This window comes from Anguilla anguilla, chromosome 5 (assembly GCF_013347855.1).
Source record: "Anguilla anguilla isolate fAngAng1 chromosome 5, fAngAng1.pri, whole genome shotgun sequence".
Lineage (NCBI taxonomy): Eukaryota > Metazoa > Chordata > Actinopteri > Anguilliformes > Anguillidae > Anguilla > Anguilla anguilla.
Window position 1 is genome coordinate 19740140 of NC_049205.1, and position 15493 is coordinate 19755632.

Consider the following 15493-nt stretch of genomic DNA (forward strand, 5'->3'; position numbering starts at 1 on the left):
TTAAACTGCAGACTATGCAGTCGGTGTCAGAGGTGGTAAAAGGACACCGTTTGTGTGCATGGGGTTGGGTTTTGGCCAATAGGCTTAAGTTGAGGGTCAGTGGGTAGTGTGCAGGTTCTGTATCTTTATGTTCAAGTTCAATACCTTTTGGGGAGGCAGTTCCGTTTGTCTGGTGGAGTTGCAGTGTGTAAGCGAGAGGCTGTGTGTGTGCGTGTCAGTATCTAACGTGTAGCGCGTCTGTTCCTCTGTACAGTGTAGAGATGGCTTTGGTGAGGAGGATTCTGATCGGTGCTTGCCTGACAGCCTTCTTCAAAACCGCGGTATCAGGTGAGTATCGTTCATTTCATTGCGCATTCCAAGTCGATCTGGCTCAGGGCCATAGTACATACCTGCCTTTCAGTAGGCTACAGCTTAAAGTTAAAGTTAAATTTTACGCAAATTACTACCGGCATTCTGTTACTCTGGTCAGGGAAAGCGCAGTTCACCTGGATGTTGCAAAAGAGTTTTCGGGATGTTGCTTCATTAAAAGAACAGTAGCGGTTTTCTGTGTAGTTACGCAATTTGCTAAAAACCCACCAAAAATCATAGAACAGGCAAAAATATTCCTTGTGTCATTATCTAACCCTACCCACCCCAAAAGAAGACATAGGCCATTTCAATATGAAAAAAAGACGATTAAAAAAGTCTTAATCTTCTCTTCTGTTTTTGAAAACGTTAATTTGATATGGATATTCTGTCGTGAAATGTCATACAGTATATGGCATTATATAAGATCATTAAAAAATGGCTTACACTCAGAAACGTGCTAACATGAAAAACCGTTATTGTTCATTAATATTTTGTGCACCTGGCAATTCGTCTTCGTACAATTTGCTAATAAAATCTATATTTATCAGTGTCGAATGAGATCCCAGAGAAGACCGCGCAATCTGGTCAACTTGATCAACTTAGAATAACATCCCCAGGGAGTTTTCCGTGTTGGCTTCAATCACGCTTCAAAACTTACAAATTACTATCAATCTTTACTGACTATTAGGCACGCTGAATAAGAACACTAATGTTTTTTTTTGTTTTTTTTTGTTTTTTTTGGGGGGGGGGGGGGTTCAGTTAAATATAATTTCGGATGGGATGGCCTTTTCTTGTGTATATTTTCTCTGCAAACATAAATATCTATGATACATACTGAAGCAGAAAGCAGGTGATTATAAAACCAACCCCCTATATGGGAAATACAATTTTGGTTGGTGTAAGGCTACCACAAGCTGCAAATATAATTAATTTGTTTGATAAATTTAATACCTACCAATTTTAAGCGTGTGCGCACCTACCCATCCCCTCTCAAGTAAATGCATGGTGCAAAGGAATGTTGGCAGCCATAAAGAATTCTCTTGTGTGCCATTCTGTGTATTCTGTAGATGATGCTCCGGTGGTGACAGTGAAGAGCGGGTCTTTGAGGGGGGACTACGTTCGGGCCAAAGGCTCAGAAAAGGTGGTGGGGAGGTTCCTGGGTGTCCCATTTGCCCGCCCACCCGTGGGCCCCCTGCGATTTGCCAAAACCCAGCCCCCCCTGCCCTGGGAGGGGGTGAGAGATGCCACACATGAGCCCAACATGTGAGTCAACCACCCACCCACACATACACAAACACATACATACACAGCCACATACGCACACACACCCACCCACACATACACAGCCACATACGCACACACCCACCCACACATACACAAACACACACATACACAGCCACCCACACATACACAAACACACACATACACAGCCACATACACACACATACACAGCCACATACACAAACACACACATACACAGCCACATACTCACACACACACACACACACACACAAACACATACCAAACCACACTAAACCTGGGTTAAGTAATTATTTGAAATGCTTTAAACTTTTTTAGACACCAGTGACATTTCCTACAGAAAACCACAAATAAAGAAGAATAAATAGAAAGTATTTCCACTAACATTAAGAAAAAAACTGTTTTTAACAGACTTTTTCTTCTTTCACATTACACACAGTCCCAGATTTGTCAGCGAAGAGAAATTCAGCTGGCTGGGCTGTGGCCTAGTTGTAGTATGGGATTCATATAGCATTTCTGCAGTGTTCTGAGAACGTTATGTGTTAACAGTAAGGAGCTGGGGTGGGTGGGGGAATTTTTCTGGGCTTCCATTGCAGGTGCATTCAGGACCTTGATGGTCTTGTGACTACATCAGAGACTTTGTTCATTAATCACACAATGCCACCTATGTCTGAGGACTGCTTATACCTCGATGTGTATGCCCCCTCAAATAACAAGTCAGGAGAGAAAGCACCGGTGAGTACTGAGAAATGCTCGAGTAGCTACTCTCTCACACACATGTACAAACACACACACACACACACACAAAAGCACCTACTCACACACACACACACACACACACACAGAAAAGGAGAGAGAGAGAGGAGATGAGAGAGAGAGGAGATGAGAGGAGAGGAGAGAGAGAGAGAGAGACAGTCAGTGCAATATTTAATAAGCATCTTACATTTTTAATCAAATGTTAATATTTATGAAGCTGGATTTAAAACAACCCCTGCCAGGTTTCAAAAACTGTACCTAAGACAAATATTACAGTAACAACCTGGGTCAAGGTCCTGGTCAGTTTGTTGTTCAAAGTTCAGTGCACTGGCCATGTTTAACTGACCAGTTCAGCACGTGTACACCAAACAGGACACTGCTGCTTTTGCTCACTTTTTTAGTGTGGGAGGTGTGGGGCAGTGGACTCTGATGCTTGAGTTGTGTGTTTATGTGTGTGTGTGTGTGTGTGTATGTGTGTGAGTGCCATTTGTACTGGATTGTTTTCATTCTTGAATGAGTTACACTCATTATGACAAAGGATATATGTTGAAATACATGTTTATGAACATTCTTTTTTTCCATTCAGTTCCAAGTGTAGCTGAGTGGTGCCGGTGCTGTTCATTTAATTAAAGTGATTTTTTTGTTTTGGTTGCCTAGGTAATGGTGTGGATTCATGGAGGTGGTTTGTTGATGGGGTGCGCAGCCCAGTATGATGGCACATCTCTGGCTGCCTACCAGGACGTGGTCGTGGTCATTATACAGTATCGCCTAGGGATTCTGGGGTTCTTAAGGTATGCCAAGGATAGAGTTCATTTTTTCTCAGTTTGTTTGCTGGTTTGTTTGTTTTTCCCCTGTACCTAGTCCATCATTGATTCAGGGTCATAGTTGGAAATATTCAACCAATTACAATGGAATAGATTGCCAGGTCATGTGGGTGAGACAAGGTCCTTGTGGTGTTCAATCCCAGACCTGACACAAGGCTGCACATTCTAGTATATAAGTAAATAGTAGGCACAGAGGGGCAGAAGGGCCTGTTCTCTTAATTGTTACATTTAATTTCTTCTCAATTGTATGCTTGGTGCACTTGATGCAGTCCTAAGGTGACTTAGGTGCATTAACTGTCTTAACTACTGCTTGTATTTCTTCCATAGATTGCGTTGTTGCCGTTCTCGTTGTGTTAGTGTTAATCAGTATAATCTTCAGGGTCCAAGTTGAACTATGCGGTTGTTCCCTGCACTTGGACCGGTACTTCTCTCTAGGGGTTTCGTCATACTTGTTCCTGGTTATGGTTATACACTTTGTTGTACGTCGCTCTGGATAAGAGCGTCTGCCAAATGCCTGTAATGTAATGTAATGTATTCTCCAAACTGGTATGTGACAAGCCAAGATGGGCTGAATTTGGCCAGAAATGGCCAGTTTTTCTTATTCAGTGACTGTATTTTATTTTCTAATGTCCTTGCATTTTATTTTATTTTATTTTTTGCTTGCAGTGTTATGCTGCTGGCACAGTAATTCTGGTTCCAGCTATTTCAGGTATACTTAACATGCCATTCTCTGCTCTGTTGACCATAGCATTCCAAACTGAGACACTCTCAGGAAGTGGATTCCCAAAATTCCCAGCAGTCTCCATCACTCTTACAAATTTTCATTATCACTGATATAGAACTGCATTCCACTGGCTTCAGTGGGTCCTGCATATCAGGTTCAGTTGACTCTCTCTGGCATTCAGTCATTCGCCGATCTAGGATTTTGTATCTACGGCTGGAATGGCGCTCCGCTCCAGACAATGCGGCTCTCTTTGAAATGCCACCTGAGTCTGGCGATGACAGGCCACTTCCTCTACATGGCCCCACAGGTCATTTTAGCACAGCAAGGTCAATCAGATGGGTGGCTCAGACTGTTCTCTGAAAATGCTCCTTCGTCACTGGCAGGGGGGCACAGTGAGGTTCTGTCTGTTTCCGGATTTCATGCCAACTTCTGCTCTGAACTATCTCATGTGTCAAATTATTTACTTGATCTGACCTTTTCGATAGTCGAAAAGGTAATCGGAGAACATGTTTTACTGTGGTCCAGTACAAGAGTGAGAAAAATGATGTATTGAGAAAAATAAGCCTGAACAAATTCCAGCATGAAAGCACTCAGTGAATGGAGCAGTGCACCCCATGCATATGGTATCGTTTAGCTAAACTGTTGATTACTGCATTCATTTTGTATGGAGATTTGGGTAGGTACACATTTATTTATGTGAGCAACAATACAATTTCCTCCAGGTTTGATCAATGCTTGTTGAAAGCCAATTTCTTTTTGGCTTTTCTTTGTGAGCATATGTGCTATAAAACCCCTGTGCAATCCCTTTACTTCTACATTGAAAGTTTTAATTAAGGTTATTAATGCAATTTTAATTGGTTTTGAATGTAAAGTATGCTAATTCTAGACATCAGGGTGTGCTCATTCTGTGATGAATATTCACCTCAAGTTCACTTCTGACTGGTAGCTCACTAAATGGTTGCACCAATGATTTGATTTGTTCAAACATAAACAGCCTTTTGCTTGCGTAAGTCAAAACCAATGACAAATCTTCCTGTAGTGAGTAGGCTATATCCTGTAATTACAGTACAACAGACTTTAGTGAATGACCTGCCACCCTCGCCCATTGCTCATACACCCCCCCCCCCCCTTCCTGTTGTAAGCACGGGAGATGCACATGCACCTGGAAATTGGGGGTTCTGGGACCAACTTGCTGCCCTTCAGTGGGTTCAGGACAACATTGAGAGCTTTGGAGGGGACCCAAAGTCGGTCACCATCTTTGGCGAGTCGGCAGGCGGGATCAGCGTCTCCATTCTTGTGAGTCCTCATCTCTCAATTCAAACCGCTGAAAAAATTACATCTTCTATCGCTGAAGCACAGATGCATTAACAGACCATTTAAAAACTAGAATAACGGCACCGACCTAGCAAATCAATGAAATAACAGCAATTACCTCATGATACAATGGAAAATAATAGTGCTGGCTTAATGATTCATCGATCGTTCTCTCCTTCTCCCTTTCTCATTCTGTCTGTGCCCGTCCCACTCCCTCTCTGTCTCAGTAGATGCTCTCTCCATTGTCAGCTGGTCTGTTTCACAAGGCAATCCCCCAGAGTGGGGTGGCCACCGTGGGCACATTCTCCAGCGGTGACTCCATGTCCCAAGCAAAGGTACACGATTCCTCTCAACTAATTTGCATGGTGGAACGCCTGTCCATATCAAAAGGTTTCCTGTACCTTGCAGTGTATTAAATTCTCCTAAAACTAGTTCAGTTGTGCTACCTCACGTTACCCCAGAAAATTATTAATTCCTTATGCTCAGTTTGCTTATCTGTTCCTGTGAAACTCTTAAATATTGGGATTGGGTTATTGGGATTTTAAAGCAATACAGAAATAAAATCTCTGTGAGCATACTCTAAATATAATCTTTATCTTAATTCCAAAAAATATAAACAATATATATGGCTAATGGTTGCTATTTACCTCTGCTAGTTCACATTTAAGAATGAAAGTAGTATCTATTTTTTTTGTTGAAGTTGATTTATATTTTTATAAATACATGATCATGAAGGCATAGGAGGCATAAATCATGTTTGTATATGAAAAATTTCACTGAAACGGTTCTTATACTGTAGATCATATGTTTATTGTTTTTAACTGTCATTCTCAATTACTTTCATTTTTATCTTATTAGATTCAAAGAAACCATTATAGGTAAAAAGACCTAAAACAAAAATGATGAGCAACACATAGAAACACAAAACAAGAACCAAATTTACACTGGTTTAGTTATTGGTTATGAAATACATCTTTCAAAGGTGACATTCATCTTTTGCTAAAAGTTTAAACATGTCAATTTGACCCAAACTGAACACCAGGGTTAATACAGTGCTCAGGGTAAGAGACAGAGATCAAGAGATATAGTGAGGGACAGTGAAACACTTCATTCACATTTCCATGACACAGCGTGCTTGTACCAAAGGCCTTATCCGAAAGACAGAATACTGACTGAGCTGTTTGTTTTTCCACTGCTGAATCTCCGAGTTGCCAACATCACTCTAGATCCTGTTCATACTACACCTCCTTGGTGTGTTAACAAAATAATCCCATTGTATATATATCCTTGTATTAAGAAGCTACCCGTGATAACCCAGCCCCCTTGATCATGAGCATGCCTACTTATCCCAACTGGCCCAATGAGGACTGGGAAGATTTGACCAGAGCATTGTCAAAGTCTGAAAGTGTCTATGGAAACTGACAAGCGATGGCACATGCTAACTGGCCAGGAATTAGCCCAGCTGTAGAAATTCAGCTTGGGAAGGACAGTGAGGGGCAGATCCTCAACTGTAAAGCATTTTTTACAGAAAGCTGTGAAAAACATACACGCGATTCTGGCAGAGATCGGAGACATGCAATAGCATGCAAAAATTTGTTATAGAAAGTTCCCTCATCCTTTAAGAAATAAGAGTGTGATTTGTTGTGCAGAGTGGCTAATGAGGGCTGTGGTTCCAAACCGTAGACCAACAGTAGATCTAATGTACACTGTGCAATGTTTGACTGCTTTACGTTCACAGATGCTGGCAAACCTGACCGGGTGCAGCCATGATGTCTCAGAGCAGCTGGTACAGTGCCTAAAGCTGAAGACTGAGGAAGACTTCATCAATACGACCAAAAATGTGAGGACTTTTGGGCTGACATTCTGCATCGCCGCACTGTTCTGCAGCTGTCAGGGAGGGACGGTATTTCAAATAAATAAATAAATATTATCTATGGGCTACTACTCACCCATTTGGAATATGGTCTACAGGTACATGTGTTGGGAGATACTTTGCGGCAAAATACAATTTAGTGTAGAATGATTGTTGCTTGGCTGTTGTCTGTATGTGGTAGAATTTCTGTTGTTTGGCTCTTGTGTGTGGGAAAACCTTGTATTGCACAGACAGAAGCCAAATCACTCAAAGTCAAGTCTCTCTGGGCTAGGAGATCAGTGGGTTTAAGTAGAGAACGTACATGGCCATTAAATGAGAATTCAGACCTAGAGGGCGCATGAGTGTATGACTCCATGGAAATGTGTCAACTCAGTAACTGCATTTCAGCTGAGGATCTTCCTCGGGGCCAGTGTGGATGGAGTGTTTCTGAAAAAAACAGGTGAAGAGCTTTTAAAAAACAAGGAATTCCTCCGGGTCCCGGTGCTTTTAGGAGCGACTAACGATGAGTTTGGCTGGATCCTCCCACGGGTAAGTAAACTAAAAATAACTGACTGCTGTAAGCACACACACATACACACACACACTCAGAAACACACACACTCATGCTGACATGTGCATGCACATGCGTGACCATACACGTGCTAGCACACACAAGTATACACACAAATATACAAATGCATTCATGTAAATACACTCGAATGACACTCATCCACCCATACATGTACTGTTCTGCCCACACACATGCATATACATGCAATCTCCCTCTCTCTCTCTCTCACACACACACACACACAAAACACTCACATGCATATACGCAAACACATTCTGTTGGTGCAGCCATTTTCATGTGGAATAAACCATTTATGTTCTCATTTTAATGGAGGCAATGAAACACACAGCTCACGTCGGTTGCTGGTAAACCAGAAAGAGAGCGTCTTTATTAGCGCATGCGCATTCACCAACATCACTACGCATTACGTATGACGTATGAGATCACACATGTATACACATTCGAAATGCACATGAACATACACGCGCATCCACACGCACGCACACAAACATTGTTTTTTTTTTAGATTGCATTGTCACTGCATTGGCCCTGTGATAGATTGGGGTTTAACAGCAAACTAAGTTCATGCGTCTCATTTTTTTCTACATTTTCTTCGCTGGAAGGTTACAGAGCTTGAGTGAAGTTATTTTATTGCAGTCATATCCTTGTTAAGTTCGATGCAGAAGCTAGTTGAGACAAAATAGTAATGTTCACCATGACTGCTATGGGCGATAAGAAGGCAATGCCCTGTGGCATATGTGAGATGTTCATAGTAATGTCTGCTGACGATTTTATGGATGATTTCAAATGTACCAAATGCAAGCACATTCAGGAACTTGATCGAACAAGTGTGAATCTGTAATAGCTGCGACCACACATGCGCATGCATCCATGTGTGCGTGCATCCACGTACACACCCTCACACAAACATGTGACCTCTTTTTTGGCTCATGACCAACCTTTCCACAAAATCATGTGCAAATCTATGAATATATTATGCGCCTTTTTGTGACAGGCCACGCCCATTGCCACACCCCCTCTTGGTCAATCGGCCTTGAAAGTTACTCAGCTCTACCTTCGGTCATGACCAACGTCCATGCCAAATTTCAGCCTCCTGGGGCGAAAACTGTGGCCGCTACGGGGTGAGACACTTTTTGTGAACGAACTGGCTGACCAACCGACCGATAGACAGAGCTATAGAGCTGCGGTCGCAGCTAAAAAATCATCCTACTTGAGGAACGCATTTTAACTTTAAAGGATATCGCAAAAGGCGAACAAGCGGTGGACTGCAGTTTTAACTAGAAAGGTTACAATTCCTGAAGGAATTGTGTGGGCTTGCTTCAAACTCCAACTGGCACTGTCCTCAAGCCTCAATGCATTTCAATGAGGGCGCATAGCTCAGAAGAAGCACGCAACCGTCCAGACCCACGGCGCACCGTAGTGTTACTTATACAGCCGGGGATCAGCAAGTAGCGATTACGTTCCAGGAATTAGTAATATCCTAAAAGTGTCATGAGTAAAACTTGGCTAACTATATAGCTAGCTAGCTATGGCATGTCCTCACCTCTATAATGTTGTCCTCCGTGTGTCCATACATCTGTATCGATGGTTGTAGCGTCCGTGTGTCCATACATCTGTATCGGTGGTTGTAGCGTCCGTGTGTCCATACATCTGTATCGGTGGTTCTAAGTGTCATTATCTCCTACTCATGCATGCAGGATAGCATCCGTATGCACTAACTAAGTTAACTAAAGTAGGCTAAACGCTAATATCTTAGGGTTAGCTAATGTAACATTAGGCGATAAAGCTGTGCTTAAAAATTTGGTGCCGTTGGAAGTGCATCCTACTAAATGTCCATGAGTGAGTGAGTGACCACCTGCGTATGCGTCCTACTAAAGCGTTCCACTGAACGTCCTTAGCCTCTTTTCCACTGTAGGGCCGAACGGTTACCAGGGGCGCTCCGTACTGTTCGCACTGCTCAGGACTCGTGGGAACGGTTACCGTTTCTGTTTCCAGTTGGGCTGCTAAAACCAGGACTAGGAAGTATCCAAGAAAAAAAAAGCATATGCTCCACTGACCATGACACAGTTTTGAGCAAAACCAATCACTGAATTCCTACGTCATTAAGCCCGCCCACCCAAACGGTTCTGCTGCACTGAGCACGGTTGTCTAAAGCCCCTTTTCCACTGTAGGGCCTGAGCATGGAGAGGAATGGTTCCAATGGTGTTTCCACCTGGAAACGGTTTGGCGCGAAATGCTTACAAACCATGCTTATAGTGCCCGGCACTATATTCTTGGCACGGTTACACAACTGTGCTCAGTGCAGCAGAACCGTTCGGGCTTAATGACGTAGGAATTCCGTGATTGGTTTCACATTACATCAGTTTTGTGACTCCGCATCCGGTCTCTTCACATCCTTGTCTGTAAACTAGGTCGGTAGAGAAGCTAATATAAATAGAAATGCCCGAAACTGTGTCATGGTCAGTGGAGGATACGCTAAAAAGGAAAACCAAAAACAGACCAGAATACACCGAATCCTCGTCCATATCATCAGCCAACGAAACGGAACATAACAAAAACAAAGCAGAATGGGGAGCGACGACGACAACAACTGGTGCATATTTATTACATACACAACGGGACACTGTCACTGATCCACTGCGTCACTTGCTGTCGTCACTAGTTTTTCTAGACGCCTCCTGGTCCTGGTTTAAGCAGCCCCACGGATGGAAACAGAAACGGTAACCGTTCCCACGAGTCCTGAGCGGCGCAGAACGGCACAGAGCGGCCCTGGTAATTATTCGGCCCTACAGTGGAAAATAGGCTTAACCATGCCGAGAAAATCGTGCTGGGCACGGTTTGTAAGCGTTCCACGCCAAACTGGTTCCAGGTGGAAACACCGTTGGAACCGTTCCTCTCCGTGCTCAGAACCGTTCGGCCCTACAGTGGAACAGAGGCTCGTGAGTGACCCTCTGTGGAGTGACCACAAAAATTGCTCAAAATGTTGAATATTTCAAAAATCTGAATACAAGCAACAATGTCTGGAACTAGCCGGTCATTTTGGTGTAAAACGTTTGAATGTAGTGCAAAAACTGTAGGACTAGTTAGAGCTAGAAAAACTGGGCGGAAAGTGCAGATAATAAAAAAAATATGAAAGATATCAAGAGCAGGCTTTCTGAAGCAAGCCCACTAAATATAAAAGATATCAAGAGTGGGCTTTCTGAAGCAATCCTGCCAGGTGTTCTTCGCTTCTCAACGCCAGTGGGAGCTGGACTACACAGCGTTGAAAGACTGGGAGACAGCCGCTTCTTTTACCGCCGGAGATCATTACCAGAATCAGGTACTCTGTGCTTAGCGACTACGAAGAACATGAGAATCCGATAAACTCTGATTGCCCTTGCTCTGATTCAGACGAGATCCTTTTAATCGGTGACTCTATTATCCGAAATGTCAATGTTTCACCTGCTGATGACAAAACCAGGGTTCATACAGAATGTCTCCCTGGTGCTAGAGTCCTCGATTTAGCTAGTGTCACTGAGAACATGTTAACAAACCAGTATAAGAACGTAGAAACGGTAATTGTTTATTTAGGAACAAATGAGATAAAGCAAAGGGGAAATGAAACCTTGAAAAAGCACTTCTGTACTTTGGCTGACACACTGGAAACACTGAACAAAAAAGTGATTGTGTCTGGTCCACTTCCTGTACTCAAGTGAGGCGCTGAAGTATTTAGTAGACTCTTCTCGCTGAACACTTGGCTTAGGCTGCATTCAGACCAGATCAGGCAATGCGGGAAAAACAGCAGTCCTCCCATTAATTTGAATGGGGGTAGTGCGTTTAGGCTGCAGGAGTGGGGACTGCATGGGATGCAGAAAAAAAACCACAGCGGCCATTTGGGAAGAAGTAGAACCAGAATCAACTTTTGCCATAACGCAATCCGACGTCACGCTGTGGTGGCCAATCACATAAGCCGGCGATCAGAGCGGAAGACGCCCACGGGAAGAAGAGCCTTGTTTAAATTACCATGTAGCATTCCACGGTTTACCAAGCAACTGTGAAGATATGGAAGAGAGACTGAAATATAGCTTGGTTTATTTTGTGTACCCAGCTTCGACGTCTGTGTCTGGCTTGCAGTCTACGCTGCAAAATAACGATAGCCAGAAGCTTCCTTCGGTTTGTGTCGATACGTTTAAGTTAGCGGACAGGAAATGGAGGGGGGGGGGGGTTAAAGTTCACAACATGATGTCACACAAATGGGTCATGCAGTGACACGCCCACACCTCCGCACAACCCTGCGGGAAGCCGCATTGCCTGATCTGGTCCGATTGCAGCCTTTAGTCCTTGGTGTGCTGATTTAATTTACTGACAACTGGGACCTTTTCTGGGAGAGACCAAGATTCTTCCGCAGGGATGGTCTGCACCCTAATAGATTAGGTGCTGTAATTTTACTTAGACAAGCCTGACTATGCTCTGCTCTGCCAGGAAAACGCTAGGTGCACGAACTTATCAGTGCATTCTGATTATATAAAAAAATCTGAAGAGGTTTTCTACATTCAGTCTGTTAGTTCTAGCATTAGGTTGCCCCACCAGAGTAAATACCCCATTGGTGTAAACATGGACAATTTGATAAAGATCCCATTCCAGGAAGCACCCCGCTTAAAACCACCACTAACCTCTAAACCAGTGTTTCTCAACCCTGGTCCTGGGGACCCACTGCCCTGCATGTTTTAGATGTTTCCCTGCTTCAACACACCTGATTCAAATGAATGGGTTGTCATCAAACTCTGCAGAAGCCTGATAACAAGCCATTCATTTGAATCAGGTGTGTTGGAGCAGGGAGACGTCTAAAACATGCAGGGCAGTGGGTCCCTAGGACCAGGGTTGAGAAACACTGCTCTAAACAGCTCAGATTTGCACTATTGAATGTCAGGTCACTCAAAACTAAAACATTTATAATTAATGAACTTATTGTGGATAATACATTAGATTTTATTTTCTTAACTGAAACCTGGTTGAGCACGGATGGAGAAATCTCTCTAATAGAGTCCTCCGAACTATAATTTCTTTCAGACAATAAGGCAAGGCAAAAAGAGTGGATTAGCCAATATCTTTGCAGATACTCTAAACTGCAAACAAATTGCCCTTGGAGATTTTTCCTTGTTTGAGTATCCTGCACTAACACTTAAGTGTTACCCTCCTGTGCTCATTGTAACCGTCTATCGTCCACCAAAGCAAAACACTGTATTTCTGCCTGAATTTGCAGAATTGCTATGAATTGTTCTTACCGAATTTGATAAGATTTTTTTATTTGGTGATTTTAATCTGCATGTGGAAAATGGGACAGATTCCAAGACTGTGGAGTTCATGAATCTTTTACATTTCTTTGATTTTAATCAACATGTTACAGAACCAACTCATAACTATGGTCACACTCTGGACTTGGTCATTTCTATGGGGATTAAATATTACTGTTCCCTTAATTACTAATGTCATTATATCATATCACTACTGTGTTTTTTTATGCAGTGTTGTGTACAAAAAGCTGTGTCACTGAGTGCAAAATTAAAAAGCGCTTCTTTGACTCCTCTTCTGCAGCCGGGTTTTCAGACCTTTTGAGCATTACATCGGGGCATGTAAACTACATATTGCCATGCTATTTTTGCAGGACTTCCAAAAAACGTCAATTAATAGACTACAGCTTGTTCAAAACGCAGCTGCAAGAATACTGACCAGAACAAGAAATGAGAGCTCACATTTCCCCTGTCCTTGTTACCTTGCATTGGCTACCTGTGGCTTTTAGAGTTGATTTTAAAGTTATTTTACTTGTTTTTAAAGCACTAAATGGCTTTGCACCTAAATATCAGAAATTTCTGGTCTGCTCAAGGTTTCAAAGGCAAAACAAATAAAGTGGAGAGTTAATATTTTGTTTTTATGCCCCAAAGATGTGGAATACTCTTCCAGAACATATCAGATTTGCACTGTCAGTTGACAGTTTTAAAACATAGCTGAAAACGCACCTATTTAGGATGGTTTTTAGTTAGTACATTTGTTTTATTATTGGTTTTATGTTGGATTTTTATTATTGTCTTTATATGTATCATCTTATTCTCCTATTTTATGTACAATGCCTTGTATAATTATGTTATATATTTTTAATTGCAAATGCTCTTCTGTGAAGCACTTTGGGCTGCAAACCATTGTATGAAAAGTGCTATATAAATAAAGTGATTATGATTATTATTGGCGGCCTGTCCAGGGTGTATTCCAGCCTCTGGCCCAATGCACGCTGGGATACGCTCCAGCACCCCCTGCGACCCTGCCCAGGATAAGTGGGTATAGATAATGGATAGATGGATGGATGTCACTACATTGTCTTTCTGTACTCCTCAGGAATTTGTTCCTGCTGGCTGGGAGAAGGGTATGAACAAACAGACAGTGATGGATGTGATGAACCTCTTCTATCCTGAAGGGGTGAGCTTCCTTCATCTTCCTCATCCTCCTCTTCCTCTTCCTCCAGCTGGAAACCCTTGGCAAGTGGGGGACTAATTCCACAGCACAATCTGCTGAGAATGCTGCACCAAGTACTGTGATGGGAATTTTTGGTCTCACAATGAGAATTGGATCCTCTTGTTTTCAGATATATTCTCAGACAAATCAAACCTCTTAAAAGGGCCCAGCAGCCGGCAATCTTACAGTTTTACTGTCGATTAGCCACATTTCTGCAAACTAAGGCACATTCTCTCAACCATTTAACACAGCCATGTAAATAGACTTTCACTTTGCAAAACACCCCAATTCCACTGCGGGATCAAGTATGAGCATCAAAACCATACAAACATATTCAATTGATTAGATCATATATTCAGCTATATCCAAACAGGTTACGTTAAAATCATTTAAAAAGTTAAAATCATTCAAAAAACATTCAATCAAAATGTGCAGCAATCACCTTTTTAATGAAATTTGATTTTAATTTGATGAGGAAATCTTATGTGTTTGGTTGGGCAAAACATTTACGTTCATCACAATTTTTGAAATAATTTATAATATTTGACATTTTCGTATTTATGTTTATTTTTAAAACAGGAACTGTATATTTAGGTATGACTGTACTGTAGAGTATTGCTAATTTAACAATTTGCTTCAAAAGAAACAACAACCACAAACATGTTTACAATTATTGTATTTATTATTTATCCCATCACCTTTATCAGGCCAGAGTATTTTGCTCACGTCACAGGGTATGTGCTCTCTGGCCATACATGTAAGGCAAAGATGGCATGAGTGCAAGACCCATCCTTAGCATGCAGCTGCTGCAAATTCTCCATGGGCCCCTGCCATGGCCTGGAGAAGTGCCTCCCTCACTTACGGGTTGCAGCTCCTGACCTGTAGGAAAATAACTCCTCAGCAGGATTCATAAATGTGTAGTAAGGTCAATGGAACATAATCACGATTTGTGGATGGGCTGGAGGTCACTCACCTGCCAGTGGTGAATGGTTTACCCAGACATTGCTTCAAACAACCTCAGACATCATCAGTTTGGGTCCCTACAGGTTTCCTTCTCTTTGGGGTAAAAGGATAGGATTGAGAAAATCTTTAATACATAGTGAAGGGCTGATTGATGAGTGAACACTTTCCGTGCTGTTTGCTTTATTAACTTAAATCTGACACTGTTATAATGGAAACTAAGAGCATGTCATGGTTAACATGACATCACAGCAATTTGGCATGACATTTTAACTTGTGAGCTTTGTTTTAAGTGCAAAAGCAAAGCGAATGTACAATTGTTAGTTTTTGCAAAATAATCTAGACTTCAGATTGTTGTGTTAACAGTCCTGAAAGCA

At 42.2% G+C, this 15493-nt stretch overlaps 1 protein-coding gene and 1 long non-coding RNA gene across 2 annotated transcripts in view; one reads left to right on the forward strand and one right to left on the reverse strand.

The window, feature by feature from the left end:
- Positions 1-15493, forward strand: part of ces3 (carboxylesterase 3) — an 18847-nt gene continuing 3354 nt past the window's right edge. The window contains exons 1-9 of the mRNA XM_035416922.1: positions 1-327; positions 1416-1611; positions 2205-2343; positions 3022-3155; positions 5055-5208; positions 5457-5561; positions 6965-7066; positions 7487-7627; positions 14040-14120. Of these exons, the coding sequence (XP_035272813.1) occupies positions 261-327; positions 1416-1611; positions 2205-2343; positions 3022-3155; positions 5055-5208; positions 5457-5561; positions 6965-7066; positions 7487-7627; positions 14040-14120 (1119 nt within the window). The 5' untranslated portion in view covers positions 1-260. The remainder of the gene's footprint in view (positions 328-1415; positions 1612-2204; positions 2344-3021; positions 3156-5054; positions 5209-5456; positions 5562-6964; positions 7067-7486; positions 7628-14039; positions 14121-15493) is intronic.
- The window catches only part of LOC118226926, a 7846-nt gene continuing 7302 nt past the window's right edge, over positions 14950-15493 (reverse strand). Inside the window, exons 2-3 of the long non-coding RNA XR_004765126.1 lie at positions 15130-15212; positions 14950-15035 (exon numbers count right to left, since the gene is read on the reverse strand). This is a non-coding gene — a long non-coding RNA (uncharacterized LOC118226926). The remainder of the gene's footprint in view (positions 15036-15129; positions 15213-15493) is intronic.